This window comes from Manis javanica, chromosome 17 (genome assembly GCF_040802235.1).
Source record: "Manis javanica isolate MJ-LG chromosome 17, MJ_LKY, whole genome shotgun sequence".
NCBI lineage: Eukaryota > Metazoa > Chordata > Mammalia > Pholidota > Manidae > Manis > Manis javanica.
The window spans coordinates 36961593-36977128 of NC_133172.1; the positions used below are offsets into that span (position 1 = coordinate 36961593).

General features: G+C 49.7%; 1 protein-coding gene across 1 annotated transcript in view; it reads left to right on the plus strand.

Moving 5' to 3' along the window:
• SLC6A2 (solute carrier family 6 member 2) overlaps positions 1–15536 on the plus strand; it is a 45517-nt gene that overhangs the window by 17679 nt on the left and 12302 nt on the right. The window contains exons 5-6 of the mRNA XM_017646308.3: positions 7043–7181; positions 14364–14498. Coding sequence (XP_017501797.1) covers positions 7043–7181; positions 14364–14498 — 274 coding nt within the window. The remainder of the gene's footprint in view (positions 1–7042; positions 7182–14363; positions 14499–15536) is intronic.

Consider the following 15536-nt stretch of genomic DNA (forward strand, 5'->3'; position numbering starts at 1 on the left):
TATTTCTTGTCTTTTTGATGATGGCCATTCTGACAGGTGTGAGGTGGTAGCTTATTGTTGTTTTAATCTGCATGTCCCTGATTCATTCATTTTTCTCTGTATAGGGTCAGGGCTATGTTTTTGTTCTGTGGCTTTAGTCCATAACCACCACTATTTATTTTGTCGCTGCCTTCAGTCCTCTCAGCCTGTACTCCATCCCTTTCTCTCCTTGAGGTGTGCAATGGTCAACAAGTTTTCAGCCACTTGATTTAAAATGTTTGCATGGCGGTGTCTTCAGAAATAGCATCTGTTGTCTTTTTCCCCCAGATGCCAGTAAGTCACATTTTAATAATCCCTACACAAGTGTTAGCAGATAAGCAGAAAGTCTGGCTTACAAACTATGGGGTGGGACAGATAAATCCTCTGGAAACTCACTCTCACTGTATGTGTGGCCTGCAGTGGAAGTTAGCAGACTTCTGTGAAAGACCAGAGGGGAAATGTTTTGGGCTTTGAAGTCCATATGTGTCTCTTGCATATTCTTCTTTGTTTTACTTTACCCTTTAAAAAGATCGAAACCACATGTAGTTCACAGGCCATTCCTAAACAGGCTGTAGCCTGGCTTTGGCCTGGGAGCTATGATCTGTGACTCCTGGTCTAGAGTGGTGCTGCCCAGTAAAACTTCCTGTGATGATAGAAATGTTCTCTATCTGTGCTGTCCATACAGTAGCCATAGACCACATGTGGTTACGGAGCAGCTGAAATAGGGCCAGTGTGATGGAAGAGTTGAATTTTACATTTTATTTAATTCTACCCAATTTAACTTTTAGATATTTAGCCACATAGGGCCAGTGGCTACCATATTGGACAGTGCAGGTCTAAAGTGTTGTGAAAAGAAATTCACATCAACTTTAGACCTTGTCTCCTTCAGGTCTATGGATTCCTTACACCAAGGATCTAGGAGTGAGTCCTGATTTCTCTGGAGACTGGGGCTATATTAGGATAATTTCCATCCCCATCCTCTTACCCTCTTGGTGCAGTAGGGCCAGGGAGATTTGGTTTGGTTAGAAGTGGCCTTTGGAAAGTCTGCCACTTCCTGGAGTTCAGGGGACATAGGGTTCTCGTGGCCTAGGAACTACCTTCAGTGAACCATTGCAGAGAATTTCTTGGATCCACATGTCCCCCTGCATCCATCTATATTTCCAATGGACTACCAGGAGGCATGTGCAAAATTATATAGGTTTGGAAATTTGGGGGGAGATAGCCCATTGTTGTTTTTGCATTCTAAATACATCTCTATCCGCCAAAGGATCTGAAACACTGCTGCTACTTAAAGCAAGCATCTGATTCTTGTCTGTCTCACTATCACATGAACGGCTAATCACTTACCATGCGTATCAGACTTTCTGCTAACTTCTTTGAAGGTATTATTACAATTTCAGCCTCACACCAGCCCATTGAGGTTTCTGTAACTCTTAGTCTCATTACACACATGGAGTGGCTGCAAATATTCACTTCATTTTGAAGATGAGACAGTAAACCACTGGCCCACGGCCCTACAGCTACTACTGTGCAGAAACAAGATTTAGTGCCAGGAAGCTTACAGTTGCCGTATTTCAAGAGTGAGCACCTCCTTACACTTTGTCCCCAGGAGCTTCGCTCTCCTCACCCTGGGCCCTGCCTTGCCAGGCAGTGGAACTCCAGAGCCTACAGTTTTAAGCTGTGCGTGTTATTGGATCCTAGCCATTGTAAGTGGTTGTTATTATTCCAAAATATTGTCATAGTCACAACTAACATTTATCTAGCTTAGATTGCACAACCATCATGCAAAGTGCCCTTCCCATGCTATCTTTTAATCCTGACCCCTGTGGTCTAAACTTACTCTTGTCTCATGAATGAGGAAATGTGCACAAGCAGGAAGTGACCTGCCCAAGGTCATGCAGTTTAAAAATGGTATTGGAAGCAGGTGTGAATCCAGGCAGTCTGGCTGCACAGCCCAAGCTCTTAGGCCAGGAATTCTAAATATTGGCTGCACTTTGGAAACATCTATAGAGTTTAATATCCACAGATGCCTGAACCCTATACCCAGACATTCTGACTGCATTGGTCTGGGTGCAGCCAGGGTATGAGGATTTTTATTAACAGCTCCTCCAGCAATTCTAATCTCCAGCCAAGGTTGATAGCCCCTGTCTTAGCCACCACCTCTCCCATCTCAGACAGAGCAAGATTTGTACTAGGATCAGGCTGCCACCCCTACAGTGTCATCTCTTGGAAAATCTAGGGTCTCCTTCACTCTTCTCTTCAGGAGCATGGCCTTGGAAAATCCCAGAACCTTTGGGGAGCTTGAGGGTGGAGATTTTAGGTCTTCCCAGTTTATGAATGTGGTTTGGCCTGGGAGACCATAAAGGAGAGTGGGGCAGAGGCTGTTGATACATGTAATTGGTTCCACGTTTTCCCCTTTATCATCTAATGGTAAAAGAAAAAAATGATTTTTCCTTTTTGCTCTTGGCAACTCTTGTCCTTATAAATTAAAATGGAAAATGATAGTCTCGGCTCTAGTCTAGTTATTATTTGATTCCTCGTCTGACATCTTAATGGCCAGCAGGTCTGCCCTAGCAGAGACACCCAGCGGGAGGGAGAGATGAGTTGGGTCTTAAGAACCAGGTTACTTTAATGACAGCCCCAACCTTCCTCTAGGCTCATCTGTGGGTGGAAAGTGGTGGAAGAAGATGACATTCTTACGCAAGGGACACAGGAGCTTGGGGGACGCAATGCGGAACACAGTCCAGGCAGCTTCCCTCCCCTCATCTATCCTTTTAAGTTCCCCCACTCCCAGTTTCTCAATTACCATGAGCCAGGCACCAGGCATCTCCTCACATCCAAGTCCATTTACCCTCACAATTCACGGAAGTGGAAAAAAATCACTCCTATTTTACAGACAAGAATGTGGCAGTGGGGTTTTAGGTAAGTGGCAGAGGTGGCTCTGATCCCAGCTGTCCACATCAGGGCGCTGCCCCATGGCCAGGCCTCCCTGCTGTCTTTCTTCCCTGTCCTGCTGAGTCTGCAGTGGGATATGGTTGAAACAGGAGCGTGGGAGACTGTGGGTAGGTAGGAGCTCTCTCATGCATCTCTTTCTCATGTGGACCCTGCTTTTGTGTGCTCGGAAGTAACAGGCTGCCTCCAGATTTTCTTTTTAATGGCACATGGCCCTTTTCATTTAAATGTTTCTGCTCTGGGGACCCAGCATATAGGACTCCCAGAGCCAGCCAACCCCAAGAAGGTTAGGTGGTTTTTTCTCTTTCCTCAGGGCCTGCTGGCCTATTTTGTTGCCATCTTGTACTCATTTAAACTGACGGATTGAACGTATCATTCAAGGGAACAAAACCACGATTCTCCCCAGACTCCAGGCCTGAAGCCAAACAGCCCTTGGCTAAAAGCAGCTCTGGTGCTCTATGACTTTGTATGGAACAGGGCACCCGTGGTGAGCACGGTCTGGGGATAGGAGGCTTCTACCTGTCGCCTGCTCCTGGTGGGGAAGAGAAGCCTCCCTCCACTCCAGAGCTAAACCTTTGGACCTCAGCGTCAAGTGAGAAACTGAGCCATTTGGCCCATAGACTTCGGAAAGCCTGGACCATATACTTCATGATGATTCATGTTCATTAAACTGCTGGAAAACTACAACAAACCCAAGTTACTTGTATTAACTAACCCCCCCCGGGGCTTGGGCCTGCTGGGGAGAGGAAGCTGGACAGGCTTTCTTTTCCTTGGGAGTCAGCTCAGGAGTCTGGCCTTTTCACCAGCTAAATAGCTTGATAGCCCCTATAACCCTGAAAGTGGACTTCACATGCACGTGGGGCCACCTGGGGGCATTGTGGCCATCTGATTGGACACTAGGGTCATTTAGCAAGTGTCAGGGCAAGCCCAGTTGGTTCGGTGTCTTTTTGTTTTCATGATTCTAACAGTCAAATTGGCCAAACAGTTACTGACATCATTCAATCCTTGGCCCATAAAGCAAATGGAAGGAGCAGAACTGAGTCAGATGCGCCCAGTATCTGCTTCCGGTTCTCTTAGATATGCCCGCCCTCTCTTCTTCTCTTCCCTCCCTCCCTCCTTCCTTTCTTCCTCCCTCCCTCCCTTCCTCTTCATCTCTTAGGGCATAGGAGAGGGGCCTACGTCAGGGTATCATTTTTAAGTTGAGACTAGCAAGGTGAGAAGAAGTCTGCCAGGCAGATAAATGGGGCCAGGAGCATGTTCTAGGCAGAAAAGGACAGAAAGTTCCGAGCTCCAAAGCGGTGGGAGCTCCATATGACTGGGAAATGGTAAGTGGCTGGCCGTTGCCCGGAGCCAAAGGCAGGGGTGTGGTGAGGCAGAGGACGCACTTGGCACGGGATGACTGTGAAGGATGTCAGATTCTGAAAGGCCCTTGTTTTTATCCCCTAGAACCGGATTTCACAACCTGGAGGTTGGATAATTCTATGTTGGCGATGGAGGAGTTGCCCTGTGTATTTTGGACATGTAGCATCATCTCTGGCTTCTTCCCACTAGATACTAGCACATGTCCCTCCACTCCAGATGTGACAACCCAAAATGTCTCCAGCCGTTGCCAAATGTCCCTGCAGAGGCAGGACAAAGCTGCCCAGAGAGGACCACTATTTCCGGTGATATGGAGCCTCTGAGGGTTTAGGGGCAGGACCGGGACAAGATTGGAAGGACACTCCCGATGGATAGTTCTACAGCAGCAGACTGTGGCTTTATGGGGGCTGACTGGAGGCAGACCTGGGTTGTGGGGAGATAGGGACACTTTTATAATAGCCCTGGAAGAAGAGAACATGGTTCTGGCCTGGGACAGGGCCATGAGGGTAGGGGTATTGGTAGCAGACCAAGAGATAGGACTAGGAGGGGCAGATTTGGAAACTGATTGCTCAGGGAAGCTGATGCAGGGTGAGCAATTTAAAGCTGCAAACTTCGGCCTGGGGTACGGGAATGAGGACCGACTAGGGACAGGAAATGTGAGTCTTTGTGGGCCTGGATCACCCACACAGCTCTGCTCATGCATCCACACATGCTCCCTTGCAGACGCCTATGCCTGTCCACACAGCCTCTCCCCATCTCTTCCTGCCTGTGCATCTCTCAGTCCACCTGTTACTCTCGCAGATCAGCAGAGAAGGCAGCAGCCACTCCCTCCGTGGAGCCTGCTCAGCTGACTTCCTCAGCTGAGTTTTCCAGGCACTCCTTTGCTCCTCTGCTGATGCCTGCTGCTCACGCATGATGATAGTTACACTCACCATTTGCTGAGCATTCCCTGGGTTCCAGGCACTATCTTCACATTCTGTAATTTAATCTTTGAGAGCCATCTTACTGAAAAGGAAAAAGGCTCAAGGTGGGGAATGTATTGACCAGCTATTGTCCCCTCTGCCAGGAACTCCATGTGGCTGGAGCCATCACCTGCTTGTCTGTAGCCATGTCACCAGCCCCCAGCGCGCTGCCTGGCTCACAGCAGATGTACAGAATGAGTTTGCATCTGACCCTAGAGCCTGGATAACTTCTGTGCCACATCCTTCTCTTTTCCTTCATGTTCTTACTAATAATAGATGTTCGTTTTGAATGGGGAAATGAATGAATGAATGAATGAACTATATCTAACATCAAGGGTGGCTTCCAGTCCTTGATTGCCCAGGAAATGTACACCCCTGTCCAGGGGAAAGCTGACCAAGTTTCCAGACTGAGGGTACCTGTTTTCCTTGCAAGTCTAGCATCTTCCAGCATTATATGCTCTGCTCCCAGAGAGGGAAGCCATCTGCCTCTGACTCTGTGGGCTCATTTGACACCCAGGCTTCTGGGATATGTCAAGCCTACTTTTAATGAGCCTCTCTGAGCCTTTTTTCCCCTTAGGCTCAGAAAGCCAATTTTATTTTGCCAGGAAAGTAAAGACAAATTTCTGGAAGGCTCAAGTTTTCTCTAAAAAACCTATCATTTGGGTGGGCCTCTAGTTCAGCAGGTCTCAGCTTCGCTGTCCAGAAGAGTCACCGAGGGGATTGAAAAGATATTGGCACCGAGGCCCATTCCCCAAGGGTTCCAATGTAATTGGTTGAAGTGGGGCCCAGTTATCAGTAAGATTTTGAAAGATCTCCAGGCAATTCCGATGTACAGGTTGCAAACCCTGTTCTTGTTTATGGACCTCAAAATCACATTCTTTTACCTCATGTTTCTCTTTTAGGGGGAGGGTGTGGGTAAAGAGGAAAAGGAGGATAGGGAGGAGGGGGAGAGAGACAGGGACACAGACAGGTGGGGAGACAGTCAGCTATCCCCCAGTTTACCCATCGCAGGTGTGTAAGATACCCAAAAGCACGTCCTTTGGGATTGGAGCCCTACTCCAGGGCAGGATGATATTTGCCTTAAATACTGGAATAAATTTATTAATGAGCCACATTCTGAATGGAGCCCTGGTAAACCTGCAGAATGAGGCCTGGGGAAGGGAAATATCTATGAGGGGAAGTGGCCCTGGCAGCATGAAAGGGCTGGACAAAGGGTGAGGTGTCCCCCGTAGCCCGGAAGGGTTTGCTAAAGGAAGTGAGAGTGTGTGGGAGACTGACCCTCTGTCCTTCTCAGCTTCCCCTGTGCTGGTTCTGGGTCTTACTGTTTATAGAAGATGAATTGTTGGGCTGAGCAAGAGAGACTGTGAGCATTTGTTCCTGATGCAACAACCCACCAGGAGCTAAGAGGCTACCTGGCAGGCCTGGGCTTAGCAGTGGACCCAGAGACGGTCGTCCTACCGCCGCATCCTCATCCACGGCACTCGAGATTTTTGTTATGTTGAAATTTTGGTGACTGACCAAAAGCAGCCTCAACCGAGGAGTCTCCCCAGATGACTTGCTGGCCCAGGGCAGGGCAGTCCTGGGCACAGGCCATGACTGTGCAGAGCAGGCCCCGAAACTGCAGGGTGGTGGCCAGGGCAGCCCGGGGCCCACCTCCAGCCATGGCACTTCCCAGGACTGGCCTGTGGTTGTGGCCTCGGTCGTCGCCCCTGACTTCCGTCTTCCCCGGCCCCTCCCTTCCCCCCGGGCAGGCGTGGTGTCCTGCATCTGCACGAGAGCAGCGGGATCCATGACGTCGGCCTGCCCCAGTGGCAGCTCTTACTCTGTCTGATGGTCGTCGTCATCATCCTGTTTTTTAGCCTCTGGAAAGGAGTGAAGACATCGGGAAAGGTAATACCTTTGTGTCCCTTTCAGTTAGGAGGTTGGCCTCAAAAAGAAATTTTTTTCTAGTTATAACCAGGTGGTGGTGAAAAGAAGTGGACCTAGAAGTACAGGAGAGCCCGGGTTTGTACCCCAGCTCCACCCCTGTTTCCTGGGAGAGCTTGGACAGTTCCCTTCTCTCCCCTAGGCTCCCCAGCAGTAGGGTGAGGGGTTGCAGGAGGATCAGGTGTCCTCACACTTTTCTGTCAAAACTGCCCCAGAGCAGAGACCAGGGAATGGGATATCCCAAGATATTCTTGGGGAAAAGGCAGAAACAACCTATTGACATGTGTGATAAATGACAAATCTTGAATTCTGGCCTAAATCTTCTTGCAAATGTTGCAACCGACTCTGATAACCACTTGCTTCACTATGAAAATCAGTCATTCCCCTGCTGAACCTTTGAGTAAAACAGAATGCTCCAGAAGCTATCTAGTTGGGGCTTTGTGCTTCCTCTGGACAGTGCCAAGTGCCTGCAAGGGCCTTTCTCACCTAGGTGACACTGCCCCTGTAGTCAGCCCCTCAGGGTGGAATGTCCTCAGGCCATGGCCCATGTCGATCCTGAGGCCGAAGAACATCTCGAGAACAGTAATCTCATTTGGACCCTATGGGGTCCATGTGAAGCTTGACTGTATTAAAGAGGCTGTAGCTGGGAAATGTTCTTTCCATGTTTTGGTTAGCTATTTCTGTGCAACTAAGCACCCCAAGATTTAGTGATGTAGAATAGCAAGTATCTTATTATCTCAGATGATCCTGTGGGTTGACAGATCAGCTGGGCAGTTCTTCTGCTCCATCTGATACCGCCGGGGTTACAGACCTGGGGGCTTGACTGGGCTGGGACATCCAAGATGGCGCACACTCAAGGATGGCAGCGGGCACAGGCTGGGGACTCAGCCGGAGCTGTACAGCAGAACACCTTGGGTTGTTTCTGTGCAGCCTCTCCATGTGTCCTGGGCTTCTCACAGCATGGTGGCTGACTGCCACAAGCATGTTCCAAGAAGACAAGCCCCAAAGTGAAAATAGCTCTTCTAGTCACTGCTTGTGTCCTGATTGCTATTATCCCAGCAGCCAAGATAAGTCCTGTGATAAAGCCCAGAGTGAGTGCAGGTGGGACTAAGTGCAGATGTGTGTTTGTTGGGGGTCACAGGCAGTAATCTACCGTAATCAGGCAGGCATGAGTTTGCGAGAAGCTTCATTAGGCAGCTGACTTCGGAAAGTGGGCTGTATCAGGGTTCTCTCAGGGATTCCTAGAGCCCTTGGTCACATTATTGAAAGCAAAGCTTGTGAGGGGACACCGGCAGTTAGTGGGGATGGAATCTGTCAAGAAAGCTTAAAATGGAACTTCCTATCAGCAAGTTGGAGACAGTGTCTATGCCCAGGAAGAACCCAAATAAAATGCAGTCCAGGGCTGGAAGGAGTTCTGGGATAGAGCAAAACCAGGCTAAGGTCTCTACCATGCTGGCTCCTGGCACATAGTAGGTCTTCAGTAAATATTGATTGAAGGGTAACTCAGGAAAGGAGGGAAGGTAGGAAGAAAGGAGAAAGGGTGGGTGAGTGAATAAACTTGGGGAACTTAAGTTGTTCTTTTTAATTCAGTTCACCTTACTGCATACTTCCAGACACTGTGCCAGGCTTTGTGCTAGCACTGGTGATGCCAGGAAAAAATAAGACAGATCCCATCTTCAGTTGTTTATAATATTACATGTATGAAGGACCATTGTAGCCAGCCAGTGTCACTCGTTCCTCCAGTCTCCATCCAGTGATATATGTGTGTTCCCCTTTAAACACTCATGGCCACAAACCATGCACACTATTACATGTCTTCCTTTGTTTCTTAATGTTACCTTGGAGATCATTTCACATTAAGTTGCACTTAATTGAAATACAAACTGTGGGCTTTTCACCAGTCATGAAACCAGTGCAGGGGTTGCCACAAGTTGGTGTTTCAGTTATGGCAATTCATACGTCTGTGCACATTTTGTCTCGATATATAAGGTTTTCCTTACCATGAGCTGTCGCAGTAAAAAAAGTGTGAGATGCTGCGTTAATGGAAGGAAGAAGCTCTTCCAACTGAGACCGATCTGCAAAGACCACAGAGAAGGTGACATTTGGGCTAGGTCTCTAAGGACAGGCACGGGTAGGTATGGGACAGAGGAAAGAGATTTTTGGCGAAAAGAACTGCCTGAGCAAAGCCACAGAGGTGCGGAAGGTCCAGGCCAACCTGGCCAGCCTCCCTGCACCCTTCCTCGTCCTCAGGAGCAGGGCTCTCCTGCCTCTGCAGGCTGCAGAACCGTAGATGAGCGAGGCTTACTGCTGCTCCTGGCCTGGGCAATGGGCCACCACAGGCTTCTAAAGTTGCATCCCAAGGTCAAGTTCCTTGCAGCCATCGCTGACCGGTTACAGCTTGCCCCACCTAGATTAGCACTTGGGAAGAGCAAAGAGCATGACTTGTGAGGAGACTGACACTAAAAAGAGAAGCTGAGCTGAGCATGCTGGGTTCACCCCTCCCCTAAGGAGTGTAATGAGGGGCAGAGCAGGACTGTTGCCCTAGGGAAGCTCCCCGCCTAGGTGGAAATACATCCATGGAAGCCACAGCCCACATTGTGCGTCAGTCTCCCAATGTTCCTGCAGACGAGCAGACAAAGCCTGGCAGCCCATGGGAAGGGCTTTCTAGAATAAGGAACTTCCATCAGGACATTCCTGTGCCCTGTCTTTAATTGGTTTTATAAACTGGCTCATGAGAAAGCCAAAAACATTGCTTACTTTTTCCCAGACTTCATCTGGCACAGGACATGGAACTTCTCTTAGCAGGCTCCTGCAGCCACAGAACCGACCTGAAATGAATTGCAAATGTTCACACTTCCGGTCTTGGCAAGTGATGGCTCTGCACTTGGGAAGATGTGTGATTCCACAGCCAGCAGCCAGGATGTGGAAGATGGAGTACGGTCTGAATAAGGAAAAGGGATTACCCAAAACCACACGCTCTGTGGACCTTGGCCCACTGACTACCTCAGAGCAGTGGGTTGAGGTTTGAGTCAAGAGTTAGTCGGCCCCCAGGGAGGCGGGCGAGTATGTGCACACCGCTGCCTGTCACCCCAAGTCTGGCCTGCCTCCCCATCTCACGCACTGCTGGCTGAGCTGGCACTAGCAACTACAAGTCCAGTAACTGAGACCCTACAAGTTGGAATGGAAGGGAGGCATCTACTCCCACCTTCCTGTTCACATGAGGAGGCTGAGGTCTGGAGAGGGACAGGGCTTCACAGCAGTCTAGCATGGCTAGAAATTGAACCTGGGTCTCAAATATACAGGAGAGCAAGTGATAGGACATGGTCTTGTGGTCAGACCACCTGGGCTGGGGACCAAACATTTCCTACCGGGTGACCAGAGATTATAACACCCCCTAAACTCCAGTGTCCTCACCCGCAAAGTGAGAGCAATCAGTGGCCACACTGGCCTCCCACCCTGATGGAGGGTGGGCAAGAGGGGAGGGCCCCAGTGCAGGGCTGGCAGATGGACATGACCCTCGTCTGCCCCCTTTGTCAGCAGCCCTTCCAGTGCTCTGCCCTCACCTCCGTGGGTTCTGCTGACTTCCCGCTGGGTGGAGGGGCAGGCCCAGCTTCCTGTGTGCTCTGTTTACATGCCGGGCTAAACTTTCAGAAACCCAAGACTCCCCTATGCCTGGAGAAAACAAGACGACAGAATTGGCCAGGGGCAGCCTCCATGCTCTGCCCACTTCCCTGCCAGCCTGTGGGCTCCTTGGGGGATGGAAAAAGACAGAACACCTCACCAATTCTGGCACAGGTGGTCTAGCTGAGGAGAGAGAAAGCCAGACCAATTAGGAGAAAACCTGAGTTCTAGAATATCTAAATAAAAAGTCGTTCTGTTCCTTTGGAGTTCAAGTCACAATTATAGCCAAATCTTCCCACTAATGTGTCAATACAGGGTGGTCTTGACTTGCTTTAGTGACTCGTTGGGGACCCTGTTATAATGTACAGCATCATTTGCATATGAGCAATGAATGTACTAAAATATTTACAGCTCAGTGTTTTCTGAAGTAACATTAGTGCATAACCCTCACCCCATAAATCTTCATGTGTCTTCATTGTTAGGGCAAATTTCCCTTAAACCCATTTCAAAGGATCATGAAGCCTAACCATTACAGGCTAAATTAATGCAGTTTTGCAGTAATAAGCATGGACATTTATCCTTCCAGGTGACGTTGAACAATGCTTCTCAACCTTTGTGCACATGAGAATAACATGGTAGGCTTGTTAAAACTCAGATTCCTGGTTGCCGCCTTGAGAGTCTGATTCTGTGGGGGTGGGGTGAGAATTTGCGTCTCTGACAAGCTCCTAGTGATGCAGAGGGTGCTGGTCCCTGGGCCTCACCTTGCTCCAGGAAATCCTTTGCCTAGTGCCTGGATCCCAAGCAAGATTTGCACACCTTCAATGACAGAGTCCTCACCACCTCCTTGGGAAGCTCATTCTCTCTTCAGAGAGCTTGATTCATTAGAAAGTTCTTCCTTTAATGGAGCCCAGATCTTCCTCATTGTGATTATCAACCATAGGTTTGAGTTTGGCACCCGAGAACCACACAAATTGTAACCTTTATGGATAGAAACACAAATGGACCCGAGGTTGGATTTTGGTGCTGGAAAGCCGTGCTTTCTTGGACGCAGAGGACGCTTGCCGGAACAATGGGCTGCTCATGGCTCTTTTCATCTTGTGCTCAAAGACGGACCAAGTCTGGCTTCTTGTGGCCAGAGGTGCACTGCAATTTGACATTTTGATCAGAGAAGACTGGGGTGGAGATGACAGAATCCAATTGTCCCTTCTCTTTGCCCCACATACCTGCTGGGCACATATTAGCATGACGTAGCTGTTGGCCAAGGATCCCGGAGCCTCCGTTTCTGCACAAGATTTTAGCAGCTCAGCTCACTTCTGCCATCAGTTTTGAGCCAGACTCAGATGGTTTAGCTTTAAACACATCTACATGGACAAGACAAGTTCCCCTTTCGTGATACTTGACTGCAGTCAAGGTCAACTTAGTCATGTCCTGATGTGTTCTTGGGGAAATTGAATCCATGCTGGAGCCTCAGATATGACTAATGAGGGCTGCCAGCAGCCCCGTGGGAGATTCCTTGGAGTCAGACCTGAGGATGTTGTCTTTTGATGGGTGAAATCTGGTCTCTTCCGGCCTGCTGGCTAGGCAATGGGTCTGCAGCTGTTGGCATGAGTTGAAGGGGAACATCAGTTAGAACCCAACAGAAGCTCATGTGAGGGCTCCTCCTTGTGCCTGTCACCAGGGAGTTAAACCCATTTCTCCCACTTTGGGAGAATAAATCCAGGATTAATATGAGGCCACTCAGATGCAGTGGCTTCACTTTCCAAGGCATATTTTCCTCTGCATTTGTTTTTGGCAATTTGTCCTCCTTGTTCCTGGACCCCTGAAAGAAAACAGAAGCCTAAAGCGTGTATCTAGAAGCCCCTCCAAATGAGACAGTGTAACGATGGAGGAAACTGGAGGAACACCTGGATAACAGAAAAGAGGGAAGCCTGATTCCTATTTTGATTCCCTCAGAAGACATGACCAACTATTGATGAATTTAACTACTGTTTGACTCATGTGCTCGTTTATTCACTTGCTCATTCTTTCATTCCTTCTTTGACTTAGTCACCCACACACCCTTGGATTTATTGCTGATCCACTCATCCATCTACCTATCTATCCACTCAACTATTTCCTCACCTAACATCCACCTACCCATTTAGCTACCGAACTCTGTATCCAACCACACAACCATCCATCCATCTGTCCAATCATTCACCGATACAACATCCATATTCATTCGTCCATCCATCCAACAGTCAGTTTCTAAGCATTCATATGTGCCATCTTCTGGGGATATAAGCTTGAAAAATACGGAGATTTTGCTTCTAAGGAGCTCCTGGCCAAGTGGGAAAGACAGAAAAGAAGGATAAATCTTGGTCCTTCAGTACAGATGTAGAAAACATATGATTTTATGTCATTTATCTCTGTTTTTGTCTTGAGCCCATATCTTTCTAGGCTAGCAAAGAACTTTACCCTCCATCATGTTTCAGGGCTTCCATTTTCTCCCTAGAGATATGTGAAGATTCTAGAGGCTGTGTAATGCCAGCACTTTGTGGGGGAAGGACCGTTTGGTCTTTAGGTCACATGTCCTCTTATGTTTCAGCTGAGTCTTCCCTGAGTCTGGCCACCTTGGCCCTGAACAGATTCTCTGCTGAGCCTTCTTTCTGTAAGGCCGCCTGTAGCAGCCTCTGCCTATAGCAATGGCCTTTAGCCTTGACCGCTCATTGACATCACCTAGGGGGGGGTGGTTTAAACACACTGAGGCACAGGCCCCACCCCAGACCAATTAAGTCAGAAACTCCAAGAATGGGACCTGAACTTTGACGTTTTTATCTAGAACTTCCCCCAGAGTATTCTGACATGCAGTCAGGGGAGAGAGCGAACAGTGGGGGAGCCCATACAACCTTCTCCCGGCCCCCCTTTCTTCTCGGTTCCTCCACCTGGGGCAAGGGGCAGGGGTGGGGTGGGGGCTGGGGGTGACTTTTTCTAGTCTGGGGATGAACTCTTCCCTCATGGGTTCCTGGACAAGACAGTTAGTCGTTGTCCTAAATCCATCCCAAGGTAAAGGCGGCCAGAGATTGCTTTCTGCCCAGCCACCTGCCTCGGTGGGCAGTGAGCTTAGGAGAGTTTGCCTGAGTGAAGGTGAAGGAGAGGGAGAGAGAGGAGGGAGGAGGAGGGGGCACAAGGAGGTTGTGCTTAGTTCCACGGGGGCGACTGAGAGGGTCAGTAGAGGCAGCTTGTGGCAGTTGTGGCACTGGGAGCTGAGGGAAGCTAGTCGAGTCCTCTCAGCCCTCAGCTTCGGCGGCACCGCTGTTCCCAGGTGTGCTTTGGCCCCTGGACTCCAAGCTGCTGTGGGTGCAGCCAGTGTCTGTTCTCTGTCCTGGAGCACCAGGGCCTGGAGATGGGGCTTTTGGCATGTGCACTGCGTGAGGTTAGGTGAAGGGAGGGTGTGCCTGGCTCCTGGGAAAGGGCCTGTGCCCCCGCAGCCCCACCAGGCCAGGGGCAGAGCTGGGCTCTCACGGCTAGCTTCTCCACTGCCAGGTTGTGTGGATCACGGCCACGCTGCCTTACTTCGTGCTGTTTGTGCTCCTGGTCCATGGCGTCACACTGCCCGGCGCCTCCAACGGCATCAATGCCTACCTGCACATCGACTTCTACCGCCTGAAAGAGGCCACGGTCAGTGCTCAGTGACCACCCACCCGTGGGCCAGGGTTGGGGAGGGTTCTCCACACCAGCAGCAATAGGAAGTCTGGTCCCAGCCCTGCCTCGAGCTTGCAGCGTAGCCTGGGATGGAACCATCCCTCCCCGGGCTGCAGCTTCTCTATCTGACCAATGTCCCTTTGATCGCACCTGCTGGTCTTCACAAGCCTGTTGCAGACCTCTCTTTTCAAGGAGAGCAATACCCTGTCCTGGTCCTGACACACCTACCCTGTGACATGGTTCCCTCACCCACCCCAGCCACCTCAGCCCTATTTCCACTCTCTAGTCTCCACCTCTGGCATTGCTACCATCCTCTGATCTCACGATAAGGAGCAGCCTCAGACCCACAGAGGTCTGGACCCTGCTGACTGTCCCCCCACAGGCTCCTGCAGCTGTCCTACCCAGAGACACCGATTGGATGACAGTGGGTTAATTCGAAGTGGACTCCAAAGCAGTGGGGTGCAGATGGGAGCCGAGACAATCTTGGGGGTGCCCCATCCCCTGAGCGTCTTCAAATCACAACTGAGATGAAACCCAGCCTCCTCCCCCGGGCCCATCTCAGTTAAGATCTCCCTCACAATTCCCAAAGGCTTCCTCACACTCGTCTGACCCCACAGGAATCCTGGCAGGCAGCAGTGACAGAGGATGAAGAGGGATGCCTCTCAGGAGGCAGCTCCCATAGCTGTGACACCTCACCAGACCATGGGGCTTTAGCCCAGTAACCAAGAGAAAAACCTATTTCCTTAGTAACTGTCAGAAAGAAAACAGAGCGTAAGACTTGCACCAGCCTTGTAAAAACAAGTTTGTAAAGCAATCAGCCTTGTGAAACAAGTTCTATCTGCTCTGCAGCTGTTTAAATATCCTGAATCCTGACGAGTAGAAGCGGAGCCTGAATGCTGTCTCAGGAGCACATGTATCTTCCTCCATCAGATTGCTTCTGTTGCCGCGCCCTCCTTTCAACGGAGGGGGAGCCCAGAATAATGGGAGTAGGGAGATGGAGAAATCTCACAAACC